This window comes from Salvelinus namaycush, chromosome 11, assembly GCF_016432855.1.
Source record: "Salvelinus namaycush isolate Seneca chromosome 11, SaNama_1.0, whole genome shotgun sequence".
NCBI lineage: Eukaryota > Metazoa > Chordata > Actinopteri > Salmoniformes > Salmonidae > Salvelinus > Salvelinus namaycush.
The window spans coordinates 4,331,063-4,346,947 of record NC_052317.1 but is presented as its reverse complement, the minus strand read 5'-3'; the positions used below and the strand labels follow the sequence as shown (position 1 = coordinate 4,346,947).

At 41.6% G+C, this 15,885-nt stretch overlaps 1 protein-coding gene across 1 annotated transcript in view; it reads left to right on the top strand.

Annotated features, from left to right (window-relative positions):
* Positions 1 to 15,885, top strand: part of kcnq3 (potassium voltage-gated channel, KQT-like subfamily, member 3) — a 114,640-nt gene that overhangs the window by 78,293 nt on the left and 20,462 nt on the right. The window contains exons 6-11 of the mRNA XM_039004484.1: positions 1,445 to 1,555; positions 2,377 to 2,472; positions 9,985 to 10,083; positions 11,122 to 11,144; positions 14,579 to 14,781; positions 15,123 to 15,222. Of these exons, the coding sequence (XP_038860412.1) occupies positions 1,445 to 1,555; positions 2,377 to 2,472; positions 9,985 to 10,083; positions 11,122 to 11,144; positions 14,579 to 14,781; positions 15,123 to 15,222 (632 nt within the window). The remainder of the gene's footprint in view (positions 1 to 1,444; positions 1,556 to 2,376; positions 2,473 to 9,984; positions 10,084 to 11,121; positions 11,145 to 14,578; positions 14,782 to 15,122; positions 15,223 to 15,885) is intronic.

The window sequence follows — 15,885 nt, the reverse complement described above, 5'->3', positions numbered from 1 at the left end:
ATCTACACTGATTCAAGTGGATTTACCAGGTGACATCAATCATAGTTATCACCTGGATTTACCTGGCCAGTTTATATCATGGAATACCAGGTGTTCCTAATGTTTTGTACACTCAGTGTATAATGACAGAAGAGAAGTTGCATGTATTTAATTGTAGAGAAGTTGACTAACAAATAGTTGGAAATTATAAGCAGAAACATATAAGCCAGGCAAAAAAAAATCCTGCAACCCTGTCAAAAAATTATTCTGCTGTCTCTGACTGTAGCCTACAGCGCATTTTCTATGTTAGCGAGTTAGGGTCTGGTGCAGGCCTCAGATTTTCGCTTTATCCCACACATATAGTCGGGCGGTTGCGGATGGGTTATTAGCAATTGTGGGCGGGTGCTTGTGAACGAACAGCTGACCCACGCACCACTACTACGGTTATTATTTTCATACAATGTTGCAGGATAGTTGCTTGGCTTTGGAACATTCTCAGCACATTTAAGGAACTTGAAAAAAAAAACATGATTTTCTTGTTACATTTCATTACTTTAACAGAATGCTTCCTATAAGTTCCCACGTGGTTACATTTCATTTAATTGTAGGTAATATTCTAAGAACAATCTCAAAATGGTGTGATATTGGGAATGTTCTCAAATAGTTCAGAGAACTTTAGGAAACAGCCTCCATTTTGGGAGAATTTCATTACTTCAGCATAACGTTTCCTCCAGGTTCCCTAATGGTTCTAGTTAATGTCATTTTTGGGGCGTTATTCTGGGAACATTCTCAAAAATGGTGCGGTGTTAGGAATGTTCTCAAATAGTTGAGAGAACTTTCGGGAAAAAACATTATTTTGGGAGAATTTCAGTACTTCAACATAACGCTTCCTGGAGGTTCCCACAAGGTTCTGTTTAAAAACATTTTTGATTATATTCTGGGAGTGTTCTAAAACGTGATATTGGGAATGATCTCTGAACAGTTTCAGAACATTCCCAATGCCACACCATTTTGAGGAAACGTTACATTTCAGTAATAAAATACGAAGAAAGTTCATTAAAGATGCTGAGAAAGTTGCAAAGCCAAGCAACTATCCTTCAACATTCCCATAAAGTTGTCGGAAGGTTGTATGCAAAATCACCATAGGACAACCACTCTCTCACAAGCTCTTAGAAGGTTATGTGCAAGGTGGGATGTAGAGACATAAGTTGAGCCAAACTCAATCAATCATGCCGTAGCAATGTTTATGTAATGTTTTTGTACACTATTGCCCCATTTATCTTTAATGTCTGAGAGCTGGAAGCATCTGCAGTACATATGGATAGCTATAATACCAGCTGGCAATGTCAGATCCTACCTGCATCTTTACAAATACGGCAACATTCACATTACCAACCATGTTGTACATTTCTTCAGTTTCCATGGCGCCGTGTATGAAGATCACGTCTCTCTCCCCTGTACGTAGATCACATTGACCACCATTGGTTATGGAGACAAAACCCCAAAGACGTGGGCTGGGAGGCTGTTAGCTGGCACTTTTGCTCTCATTGGAGTGTCCTTCTTCGCTTTGCCTGCAGTAAGTAAAAACTCTTGGATAGGGTTTAGTCCATGATTGCATTATTGTGAAATGTATGAATTATCACATACTTTACACATGCATTTGTTTTGCAATTGTACATGAAGATGCAAATTCTATACCACGCTAGTGTCAATTTGCTCAAATGTTAAATTAATTATTAGTTATGTACTGTATAGTAAGACCACTTATTCGTCAAGGATTAGGTGACTGAATCATCAACATTAAGAAGTAATATTTTATTGATGAATAAGGTCTGTTTCCTTAATGGATACATACAGTATTTGATATAAAGTGTATGTTCCTTAGGCGATGTGTAAACTTGGTAAACTCAGTGGCTTCGCAAAGGCGATCACTAGTTGATTAAAGGCCCAGTGCAGTCAAAAATATGATTTCCCGTGTATGATATATATTTTCACGCTGAAATTGGAATAATACTGTGAAATTGTGAAAATGATGATAATACCTTTTTGTGTAATAGCAGTTTGAAAAGACTGCATTACATTTTTGCCTGGTGTGGAGGAATGGAATTTTGGCTTGCTTGGTGACATCACCAGGCGGCTAATTAGTTAACAGACCAATAAGAAAATGAGTTATAAACCTCTCTGCCAATAACAGCTAGTTATTTCAGTTTCAATTCTTGCTTGAGAAATTGCTCTTTACTAAGAAGCAATTTTTGTTGAAGACATTCACAGTAAGGTACTTAATTGTTACCCAGAAATGATATGATATATTGAGATAAAAACGGTTGCATTGGACCTTTTGATGTCTTTTCCACAATGGGAACGATAATTGATGAATGCTGCCTGTCTCCCCCCTAGGGCATCTTGGGCTCAGGCTTGGCTTTGAAGGTCCAGGAGCAGCACAGACAGAAGCACTTTGAGAAGCGTAGGCATCCAGCCGCTGGGCTTATTCAGGTGAGACTGCAGTAATAGTAAGGGTGGAATGCCTCTCACATACAAAAATCCCTTAATGGTAATGGCATACAATATCTGAATGAAACTCCATGAGAGAAAAGGGAAATGTTTTATTATCAAGGGGTATATTTTACTGGCACAACCTAAATCCCTATAACTTTGATTAAGTAAAGAGATTACCACCCCTAAAACCACTGGATGACAGTATAGGTCAAACTGGGGCACATTCTGAGTGTGCACTTGTGGTTGCCTCCCTAGGCACATACATTATTATCCTGCCTGTGTAGTTACAAATCCTGCCACCTACCGGCCCTACTCTGTATGTCTATGTCAATCTGTGCTTGGAGTTAAAAGCAATTATCCAAAATAAGCCAGCAGTGTTATTAAAAACCTTAATGCAACATTCAGCGAAAGTTCAAACAAATTGTTATTCAAAAAATCTCCAAATGACCTTTAAATTTCGTTCTCGGAGTGCTAAGAAAACGTTTAATAATAACAATAATACAACTTTCACAACATTTAAAGAATGTTCTCAGAATGTTATTTAATCACCTATAATTTCCATTCTCAGACCTATACATTCGTTAATTAAATGTTCACAGAACCCACCTTCAACCTAAAAACAAATGTTCACAAAACTGTGGAATGTTTTTTTTAAAATACATTCTAAGAACAAAAGCTTTCAGTTTTCCTGAGGGTTTTGTTCACAGAACCAATCTGAAACCAAAAACACCTGTTTCCACAAATTCTAAGGTACCAAAAGGTGCTTGCTTGGAAGACTTGAGAAAACAGGATAGATCTGGCATATCGCATTGAAGGAAAATGACAGCGGATCAAGGACTGAACCCTGTGGGGCCTCTGACATTTATTCCCACTGCATAGGCATAGTGGTGGTATTATATAGACAAAAGTACTGACTAGTGATCTCCTTAAAGATGCAGTCAAAAATGTGATTTTAATTATATTTCCACACTACGAGGTCAAAAGAAAACTCTGAAATTGTGAAAATGATAACGCTCTTTTTGTGTAAAAGCTGTTTGTAATTTAAAAAAAAATCTTATCTGATTATCCTGACCAATGGCCAGTCATCTTTTATTTGAATACCCCTTCAAAAAGGAGGATGCATAAAGGCGTCCACATGCTTCCCATCTAAAACAGTACAGAACAGTTTGTGCATATATCATGACAACATTTTGTGACTTTTTTGTTCGTTTTGGTCTTCTGCAAGTTTTTTTCGGCTGTTCGTGCAAACCAAAAAAGTTCTTGAGGCAAGCCGAAGTTCGGAGCCAAAGTCTACGCCCCTTCGTCAGTCATTGGTCAACTATAGGGATTCTTCAATAAAATGACTAGTTTTCATGAAAAAAATTTTACTTGAGAAATACTGCACCACACATCTTGGTTAGATGTAAAATTGCACAACTAACATCTCCTCGGGCAAATTGAATGACAGATTTCTTGAGTTATCTTAGATTAATTCAGACTACTTTGAAGTAGTGAATACTGGCTACAGCGTCTCAAGATGGACAAACACTACTATTGCTGCTTTTTCAAGTTTTTCAAGCCAAAGTCTTTTAAGGGAGTATGCAAGCACACTCGTTCGGTTGACCAGCCGAACCGAAACATGCTGAAGCCTTAAGCGGGGTAAGCTCGAGAGTCTAGACCAGTGGTCACCAACCGGTCGATCGTGATTTACTGGTCGATCTCCAAGGCATTCCTAGTCGATCATCAAACATTTCTGTAAAAAAAAACAATGGTAAAGCCTTGCGTCCCTATTTAAAAAAAAAATTAATAATAATAGTTTTGTGCTTTTGATAGTAGGTGCGCTTGATTCAGCAGCCCTAGCGCCGGGAAGGCAAAGTGTTCCCATTTTGAACCATTGAATGTGTCTAAAGGTAGAACTCCGCCTACCCGGCAGGCCCAGAGAGCAAATCAAGTGCATCCATAGGCCTACGGCTCGCCAATCAGATAGCTCAGATCACCTTGTCGGCACAGTTTCCTCGAGCCATAGACTGTTAAAAGAAGCCTCGAACACACAGCAAAGTTGATACTGTGAGATTTCGAAACTTTTAAAATCATAGATGGCCTCCTGAGAGGCGCAATGGTCTAAGGCATTGCATCGCAGTGCTTGAGGCGTCACTGCAGCCCGGGTTTGATCCCAGGCTGTGTCACCGGGAGACCCATGAGGCGGCACACAATTGGCCCAGCATCGTCCGCGTTAGGGGAGGGTTTGGCTGGCCGAGATTTTCTTGTCCCATCGCGTTCTAGCGACTCCTTTTGGCAGTTTCCTCTGACACATTGTTGCGGCTGGCTTCTGGGATAAGCGAGCAGTGTATCAAGTAGAAGTACAATAAAAAATACATGACTAGAGAGACTCAATGAATACAGCAAAGAGCTGCTGTTTTTCAAATCAAATGTTATTTGTCACGTGCCGAATACAACAAGAGTAGACGTTACAGTGAAATGCTTACTTACAAGCCCTTACCCAACAGTGCAGTTCAAGTAGAAGAAAGTATTGACCAAGTAGACTAAAATAAAAAGTTATAATAAAAGTAACACAATAAGAATAACAATAATGAGGCTGTATACAGGGGCCACCGGTACCGAGTCAGTGTGCAGGGGTACAAGCTAGTTGAGGTAATCTGTACATGTAGGTGGGGTCGAAGTGACTATGCATAGCTAACAAACAAACAGCGAGTGTACAAAAGGGAGGGGGGTGGTGTCAATGTAAATTGTCCGGTGGCGATTTTATGAATTGTTAAGCAGTCTTATGGTTTGGGGATAGAAGCTGTTGAGGATCCTTTTGGTCCTAGACTTGGCGCTCCGGTACCTCTTGCTGTTTGGTAGCAGAGAAAACAGTCTATAACTTGGGTGAATGGAGTCTCTGACAATTTTATGGGCTTTCCTCTGATACTATTATATAGGTCCTGGATGGCAGGAAGCTTGGTTCGCACTACACTCTGTAGCGGCTTACGGTCAGATGCCCGCACAGTTGCCATACCAGGCGGTGATGCAACCGGTCAGGATGCTCTCGATGGTGCAGCTGTAGAACCTTTTGAGGATCTGGGGATCCATGCCAAATCTTTTCAGTCTCCTGAGCGGGAAAAGGTTTTGTTGTGCCCTCTTCACCACTGTCTTGGTATGTTTGGACCATGATAGTTTGTTTGGACCCCAAGGAACTTAAAACTCTCGACCCGCTCCACTACAGCCCCGTCAATGTTAATGCGGGCCTGTTCGGCCTGCCTGTTCCTGTAGTCCACGATCAGCTCCTTTGTCTTGCTCACATTGAGGGAGAGGTTGTTGTCCTGGCACCACACTGCCAGTTCTCTGACCACCTCCCTATAGGCCGTCGCATCGTTGTCGGTGATCAGGCCTACCCCTGTTGTGTCGTCAGAAAACGTAATGATGGTGTTGGAGTCGTGTTTGGCCACGCAGTCGTGTGTGAACAGAGAATACGGGATGGGGACTAAGCACACACCCTTGAGAGGCCCCAGTGTTAAGGATCAGCGTGGCAGACGTGTTTGTTGCCCACTCTTACCATCTGGGGGCGGCCCGTCAGGAAGTCCAGGATCCAGTTGCAGAGGGAGGTGTTTAGTCCCAGGGTCCTTAGCTTAGTGATGAGCTTCGTGGGCACTATGGTGTTGAACGCTGAGCTGTAGTCAATGAACAGCATTCTCACTTCGGTGTTCCTTTTGTCCAGGTGGGAAAGGGCAGTGTGGAGTGCGATTGAGATTGCGTCATCTGTGGATCTGTTGGGATGGTATGCGAATTGGAGTGGGTCTACGGTGTCCGGGAGGATGCTGTTGATGCGAGCCATGACCAGCCTTTCAAAGCACTTCAGGACTACCGACGTGAGTGCCACGGGGCGGTAATCATTTAGGCAGGTTACCTTCACTTCCTTGGGCACAAGGGACTATGGTGCTCTGCTTGAAACATGTAGGTATTACAGACTCGGTCAGGGAGAGGTTGAAAATGTCAGTGAAGACACTTGACATTTGGTCCGCGCATGCTTTGAGTACACGTCCTGGTAATCAGTCTGGCCCAGCGGCTTTGTGAATATGGACCTGTTTAAAGGTTTTGTTCACATCGGCTACCAAGAGCGTTATCACACAGTCATCCAGAATAGCTGGTGCTCTAGTGCATGCTTAATTGTTGTATGCTCGCTTCGAGGCAAGCAAGGCATTTAGCTCATCTGGTAGGCTCGCGTCACTGGGCATCTCACGTCTGGTTTTCCCTTTGTAGTAATAGTTTAGAAATAGTTTTCAAGCCCTGCCACATCCGACGAGTGTCAGGGCCGGTGTAGTAGGATTCAATCTTAATCCTGTAATGACGCTTTGCCTGTTTGATGGTTCGTCTGAGGGCATAGCGGGATTTCTTATAAGCGTCCGGATTAGTCTCCCGCTCCTTGAAAGCGACAGCTCTAGCCTTTAGCTCGGTGTGGATGTTGCCTGTAATCCATGGCTTCTGGTTGGGATATGTACGTACTGTCACTGTGGGGACGACGTCATCAATGCACTTATTGATGAAGCCGATGACTGAGGTAGTGTATTCCTCAATGCCATTTGATGAGTCCCAGAACATATTCCAGTCTGTGCTAGCAAAACAGTCCTGTAGTGTAGCATCCGCGTCATCTGACCACTTCCGTATTGAGCAAGTCACTGGTTTAGTCTCTGGTTTAGTCTTTAGTTTTTGCTTGTAAGCAGGAATCAGGAGGATAGAATTATTGTCAGATTTGCCAAATGGAGAGCTTTGTATGCGTCTCTGTGTGTGGAGTAAAGTTGGTCTAGAATTTTTTATCCCTCTGGTTACACGTGACATGCTGGTAGAAATGAGGTGAAACGGATTTAAGTTTGCCTGCATTAAAGTCCCCGGCCACTAGGAGCACCGCTTCTGGGTGAGCATTTTCTTCTTTGCTTTTGGCCTTATAGAGTTGTTTGAGCGGTCTTAGTGCCATCTTCGTTTTGTGGTGATAAATAGACGGCTACGAATAATACAGATGCGAACTCTCTTGGTAGATAGAGTACCTCATGATAAGCTGTAGACCGCACTACCTCAGGCGAGCAATACCTCGAGACGTCTTTAATATTAGACATCGCGCACCAGCTGTTATTGACAAATAGACACACACCCCCGCCCCTCGTCTTCTCAGACGTAGCTGCTCTGTCCTGCCAATGCACGGAAAACCCAGCCAGCTCTATATTATCCGTGTCGTCGGTCAGCCACAACACGGTGAAACATAAGATATTTAATGTCCCCTTGGTAAAAGATAGTCTTACCAGTTTCTTCCAGTCCGCAGTGAGTAATCACTTTTCTGATGTCCAGAAGTTATTTTTGGTCATAAGAGACGGTAGCAGCAACATTTTGTACACAATAAGTTAAAAAAAATAAAAAGTCACGCAAAAAAACAACTAAATAGCACAATTGGTTGGGAGAATTTAGAACGTCAGCCATGTTATTCGGCGCCTTCATTACGAGTAAGTTCATGTTTAAGTTGTTGTTCAGCACTGTCAACACTTTGTTCAACAGTTTTATAAGCCATAAAATGCGCATTCTACCTACTTCCACTCACGCTACAACCAGCACTGCAGCTGCAATGAATGAGTAAGTGTTTCGATCAGCTTGCGTTATTATTTGTGGCGCGTGCCTTTATTAATATCGAGGAATAGTTCACTTCCTCTGGTCATCGGAGGAGCAACATGAATTTGTGCATGAGGCAGAAATAATGCAGTGCGACTTGAGTTTCGCCATCAGATGGAAAACTGTCCCTTCTTCTCAGCGAAGGGAGGGAGAGCGGAGGGACGGTGAGTCGGGTGAGAGGCAGCCTCACCGCTGCTCCCTCGCTCCACTCAGACTGACCATCAGATGCAGACCGTCAGTCCAGTAAAATAAATAAGCAAATTATTATGGTCACTTAGCTGTGCCCCACAAGTAATACAACAAATTATCTATGACCAGTGTGGTCATATACCTAAAATTGTTTAAAATAATTTCAGAATGGTCTGAGACGAATAACATTGGCATGGCAATTCAAGCATAGACAATATGCAGTGATAATGTATTAGGCCTATAGCCTACTGCACAAACCTCATTGCTCCAGAACTGTTTTTAATTGGTTAATGTTGCATAGGCTTACGTTTTATATGTCATGTTTAAAAAAACATCTGAGCGGTAGATCTCGGCTTACATTTTGACTCAGAAAGGGATCTTGACTCAGAAAAGGTTGGTGACCACTCATTTACACAATCAGGGCTGTCTATGTAAGTATTTTATTAACACGCCCACACAATCAGCTTGAGCATTTCAATGGCAGAAGGAGGCTCAGGGAAATAAATTATAAAAATATATTTGGAGTTATATTCAAGAAATAAACACAAATAGTGAACCGAGTGGCACAGCATTCTAAGGCACTTCATTGCAGTGCTAGAAGCATCACTACAGATCCCGGGTTCGATCCTGGACTGTATCACAACCGGCCGTGATCGGGAGTCCCATAGGGCGGCGCACAATTGGCCCAGTGTCGTCCGGGTTAGGGGAGAGTTTGTCCACAGTAGGCTGTCATTGTAAATAAGAATTAGTATTTAACTGACTTTCCTAGTTGGGTTAAAAATTATTATTATTATTATTATTTATTTTTTTTTATTTTTTTTTTATCCCCTTTTCTCCCCAATTTTCGTGGTATCCAATCGCTAGTAATTACTATCTTGTCTCATCGCTACAACTCCCGTACGGGCTCGGGAGAGACGAAGGTCGAAAGCCATGCGTCCTCCGAAGCACAACCCAACCAAGCCGCACTGCTTCTTTAACACAGCGCGCCTCCAACCCGGAAGCCAGCCGCACCAATGTGTCGGAGGAAACACCGTGCACCTGGCCCCCTTGGTTAGCACGCACTGCGCCCGGCCCGCCACAGGAGTCGCTGGAGCGCGATGAGACAAGGATATCCCTACCGGCCAAACCCACCCTGACCCGGACGACGCTAGCCCAATTGTGCGTCGCCCCACGGACCTCCCGGTCGCGGCCGGCTGCGACAGAGCCTGGGCGCGAACCCAGAGACTCTGGTGGCGCAGTTAGCACTGCGATGCAGTGCCCTAGACCACTGCGCCACCCGGGAGGCCCTAGTTGGGTTAAATTTAAAAAGATATATATATATATACAGTAGAGTCAAAAGTTTGGACACCTACTCATTCGAGGGTTTTTCTTAACAAGGCAAAGGGTGGCTACTTTGAAGAATCTAACATTTTAAATATATTTTTCTTTGTTTTACACTTTTTTGGTTCCTACATGATTCCATATGCGAGTACTACAATGTAGAAAATAATAAAAATACAGAAAAACTCTGGAATGTGTAGGTGTGTGTCAACTTTTGACTGGTACTGTATATTAGACATACAGTGATGATTTATAAATACAATAAAAAAACTGCATGGGGGTTTAATTGGCAACTGGTACACACACAAACTGTAAAAACTGTAAGGTGACTTTCCTTACAAAATGTGTATTGTTTTCTTTCGTGTGCAGTCTGCCTGGCGATACTATGCCACCAATCCAATCAGAGAGGACCTTATTTCCACATGGAGATTCTACGAAACGGTCATCTCTTTACCCTGTTTCAGGCAAGTACTTGCGTACATTTCTGATACATATGTAGGGTCTTAAATTGAGCCAGTTTGCTAGAGCAGGAAAATAATCCTGCAGCAACAGGACATTTGCATTTTTATGTGAATTTTTGTAGGGGTTGATATATTTAGAAAATCAAGTCTGGCATTTCAAAGTGGAAATTACAAACAAACCTTTTTAAACCTCAAATACACGACAAGTTTTACATTTCCTGCATACAGGAAAGTTCTCCTGTAACAGGGTGATCAAATTAAGATCCTACATATGTATGTGAAACTCTCAACCATTTTTTCTATGGCAGGCTACAATGTGTTTTTGTTTGATCAAGTGTTGCATTCATGTTGTCAATCCAACATGTACAGTGTGAGTTTCTTAATGATTTATCAATTAATTTGTGCATTTGTATCCTCACCATATGATTTGTTCAACTTTATTTGTTTTGTTTTTTAGTTTGCATGATTTACATTACCCTGAGTTGGAGACATTGGTTTCCATGGAAAACTGGATTCCTGCAACCAAACAGGATAACAATCTGTGAGGTAACACAGATGTCATTTGGTCCTTTTTTAACTGTCTGTCTGTCTGTCTGTTTCCTCACTGATTTTGTTTTCTTGGTCAAAATATACATGAAGTGAAATGTGTTATAGGACTTAAATAATATTGTCATTAGAAATAACAGTTGTCATAATAGCTAGTTGATGACTGAATAAGCACCTAATCTCGTGTTTACTGCCTCATAGAGCCTAACAGCATTATTAATATAGTTTTATTGCTAAGACTCTACCTTAGCTTCCTCTTGTAACGTGATCCTACATGATCTGAAATGTAAACATAGTGTCAAAATTTTTTCATACAGTTTTACTTATTGATCTATAGGCCTAGTCCTGTTTTTCACTGGTATTCTCTGGTACGGGACGAAGATAGAGATTGAGATGTTGAAGGTTGTGTCCATGTCATGTTATATTGAGTGGTGGCATGCATTTTAAGTTCTTAAAACTGCGTTCATTTACTGTATTTTCTTTCTGTGTCCAAAGGAAGGATAATTTGGAGGGCATAGCAAGGTAGGTCACCAATGACTGATCTCTTCTACTGATAGATCATGTATAGTCACGAACATGGAAAGTCACTAGTATAACAATCTCTCATGGCATTTTCATTAGCTCATAAGACTAACGAGGGTCCCAGAATACCCCTTCTTCAAATAACTTCCTCAATTAATTCACAACTCATATGAATCTGCCAACTAGAGTAGTGGCTAATGGCCATTATAAATATGTGTTCTATGACTTTCTTTCACACACGTCTTCTTCTTTAACTTCTCTAGGGTAGGGGGCAGCATTTGGAATTTTGGATAAAAAGCATGCCCAAATTAAACTGCCTGTATCTCGGGCCCAGAAGATATGATATGCATAGAACTGGTAGATTTGGATAGAAAACACTCTAAAGTTTCCAAAACTGTTACAATAGTGTCTGTGAGTATAACAGAACTGATTTGGCAGGCGAAAACCTTTTGGTTTTGTAGTTTTCTATTCAATGCCATTACAGTATCCATTGACTTAGGACTCAAATTGCAGTTCCTATGCCTTCCACTAGATGTCAACAGTCTTTAGAAATTGTTTCAGGCTTGTATTCTGAAAAATGAGGAAGTAAGAGCAGTCTGAATGAGTGGACCCTAAAGTGTCACATAGCTTTTTCATGCGCAAGACCGAGAGAGTGCCTGCCTTGTTTACAAAACCTACCAAAAAAAATGACTTCCTGAATGGATTTTCTCAGGTTTTCGCCTGCCAAATCAGTTCTGTTATACTCACAGACACTATTTTAACAGTTTTGGAAACTTTAGAGTGTTTTCTATCCAAATCTACCAGTTATATGCATATCATATATTCTGGGCCCGAGAAGCAGGCAGTTTAATTTGGGCATGCATTTCATCCAAAATTCAGAATGCTGCCCCCTACCCTAGAGAAGTTAAGTACATTGCTTCTCTTTACAACAGGAGTATAGCCTACCTGGCTGGCATGAAAATGTACCATGGGAAAAGCATCCTCCATTCACTATTTAAGTGCATACATGACATGTATTTTTCCCCCTGCCCCTGTTTCAAGACCGATGCATGATAATGGTCCATTCTAAATCAAAACAAATTTCACACATATATTATTTAGTATATGTAAAGACAAGATTAAATCAAGAATAGTCTGATGGGTGACAATATTAGCTTATCACTTAAGAATGATATATCTATATATATGATATATATATAAGAATAAATCAGGTAGGCCAAGCCTATAGAAAGCTGATGGGAACCTCTTCTTTTTAATAGAGGCCATCACTGTTTTCTCGCGGAATTGCATAGCCTATAGAAATGTTGTGCAACATGAGCTCATGGTCTCTCATGAAGTGTTTGATTAGATTTTCGATTACATTTGCATTGACGTCAGAGTGATTAGAGGGACAAAAGTGCTGAGTACCAGGCAGTTAGCAAGTTTGGAATGCTACTAAAACCATCAGCAGCATCAGAGCTTAGAGAAGCCTGATTACCGTGACTAAACCGTCATTACTCACATGGAATTTGACTGCCTTCATGACTCGTGACCGCCGGTGTGGCGGTAATATGGTCACCGCAACAGCCCTAGCCATAAGTCAGTAGTGTCCCCTGTCAATGATTTTGGAGGACAAGATAATTATGATTTAAATGGTTGCACTGTACAGATCCGTCTACACCTGTAAGATATCAAGACAATGCGTGCCTGAATACCTACGGAGGTGGTCAGGAAGATCTGATTACAATGTGTCTTTTAAAGGTTTTCGGGTCGACACATTGTATTAAAATGTGAAAATCATTAGACTGATTTTCTTTCAAAATAATATGATGTATTTATTTTAAGACAATGAATGATGGCATAAGTCAATGGTGCTACCTGTCAATGATTTTAGAAGCTGTTATAAGGATTATTTAAGTGGTTTGACCATCCAGATCTGTTTAAACTTGATTCATATCCAGACACAATGCCTACCTTTGGAGGTGGTCCGGGAGATCGGCCGTGATTGGGAGTCCCGTAGGGCGGCGCACAATTGGCCCAGCGTAGTCCGGGTTTGGCCGGGGTAGGCCGTCATTGTAAATAAGAATTTGTTCTTAACTGACTTGCCTAGTTAAATAAGGGTTTAAAAAAATAAGAAGAATAAAAAAAATAAGAATTGTCTAACTTGTAAAAATGTTCTGAATGTAGACAAGATCAGGACAAAGGGTGCATGTTAGCACCAGTTATAAACAGGGCTTAAAAATGTGAACACAATCAGAATGTGGTCAAGATCAGTTCAAAGGTGCGTGTTAGAACCAGGTATAATCGGTCCCAGGTTGACGTTCACTGTTGCATGTCCTATGCCAGTGTTTCTCAACTCCTTGAGTGTTTTAGCCCCACATAATCATCAATCAAGGCCTTGATGATTAGTTGAGAAGTTGAATCCGGTTTACTTGTGCTGTGTGGGGCTACTTGAGGAGGAGATTTGAAATACACTGTCCTTGGAAAGACAAGAAGGCCCAAGGCCCTCTTATGTTCCTGCTGTACTACCACCTTTCAGTAGTCCTTTTCATTCATGGATATTCATTACCCTACATTTAATGGGATGTTATTTTGACAACAACCACTTTTCTAAACATTGGCTATATCCCAATTACCTCTGCTTCCTCCCAAATTGTGCACTTGTTCACTTCAAAAGGAAATTATATGGTAGAAATTCACTGTATCCCAGGCCTCCACCAATCCAATGCTTTTAGATTATTTTTTTTGTCTCGATAGGCACTCATTACAAGACTAGAAGAGGATGCGTTCTGCTCCTGGCTTGCCGCCCCCCGCGCTGCTAATCCATGTTCACCACTCAGGATTGAATTACTGCCCCTAAATGCTCCCTGGCAGCCACCCCAAAGGCCAGCCCAGGCACCTCTGCCAAGTCTGAGACAGGGAGGGGGAGAGAGACAGACAAGAGAGTGAGGGGAAGAGTGAGATGGAGGAAAGATAGTGTTTCCATGTAATTTAAAAGATCAGGTGGATATCAAATCAGTTTTCGGTCATATGAGAAACAAAAGTGCCCTGATCCACAACTAACGGTCAATAAGCAAAAAGGAGAGGTGATCTCTTGTTTCTTACTGGCCCATTCAATGTGTTTCTCCTACTGCGGTCTTTGAGTCTTCGTTTATACCTCAGTACTGAAGCACTGTTACGTTGAATCCGTCCCCAGTCCAAGGCAGACAGCCCAAACAAAATAGAAACCAAATTATCGGGTTTTCTGTCGAGGCAGTGGTATCATCATGCGTGTCCACAGAGAAGATCCTGAATTGACCTCTATTTTGGAGAAATTGATTCACAGGAGCCGATTGTCTGCCTTGTTTAAGTATTTATTACCATATTGTCATTACTGTTATTATCATCTGTGTAATTGAATAAATTCAAGTCACTCATAGGAAAAATACTTTCCTCTCCCCTCTCTCTCGTCTCAGTCAAAAGCTGAGTTTGCTGGAGCGTTGTCGCATGCCTAATGCGCGACAGTCGACAGTAGTGAGGGGCAGGGTGCTGATGCCGGGGAACCCGGACATTGAAGAGAGTCCTTCCAAGGACCCCAAACCCGGCGGCTTCAGTAACCGGGAACGGTTTCGCACAGCCTTCCGGATGAAGGCCTACACCATGCGTCAGAGCTCTGATGGTATAACAACACTGTCAAATTCAGCCAATTCCAATCCACATTTCCTCAACTGTAATTTAAGTTTACTTCCTGAATTGACATTAAAATGACACCAACCCTGCTGTCTATCAACACAACTGTGACCATCTGAAATAATTCAGTAAAATAATCTGTCGTTGCCGTATATGGTAATCTGGGAGTTATGACCTATTTTGTTTTACCCAAGGAACTGGGTACGGTGTAACATAGGCTTATAGAAGATTAGTGAAACATCTATGTAGGTCTCATGAAGACTTGATATATTCTATATAAAGCCTTTATAACATGTAGTTTGTAAGTAGGGACAGTCGTTGTTCCCACAGATGCTGGAGCCCTGCAGGACCCTGAGGAGAGGGGCTTTCCTGCAGACATCCTCCTGGAGGAGATGATCCCCACGCTAAAGCTGGTCATCAGGGCAGTCAGGTAATAGAAGTTTAAAGGGGAAGTTCCGTATTCAACAATTTAATGTTAGATGGTTCGACACCCTGAAAGTAATCTATGGCCAGGAGAAACTGTAATCCATGATGATTAACAGCCACTACAACTTGAGCTAAATTTAGCCACAGCTAGCTAAAAATCTATGGAAGAGATAGAACCTCCATGTACATATTACATACTTTAGATCCAACCACTTGGCTCTCTATGAACTGAGGGATGGGACCTGAGAAGTGTAACCTCTATTATATTCATAGACAGAGCTATGGATACAAGGACTGAATTCATGAGATCATCATGAGTTTGTTTTAATCCTGGCCTTATCGTTTTGCCTCTACATTCCAGCTCGGTAATAACCGGGTAATCAGATGGTAATAACTATGTATTCACTAGGTAATTAGTTAGTTATTACCATTAGTAGTTACCATGTTGTTTCTTCCCCAATCCTTTCCTGACACCCCAGCCAGCATATGTTTGTTACCTGGTAACAGTGACTGTATTGTGTCTGTAATAACTCTGCATCCGTGCTGGAAAGTGCATCATAACCTGTTTCTCTTTAGTTTTAATGTTACATCCCTTCCCCATAACAAACATGACAGTGACATGTGCTTGTATAGTAAAGTGTCAAATTATTCACTTTATTAAAAAAAA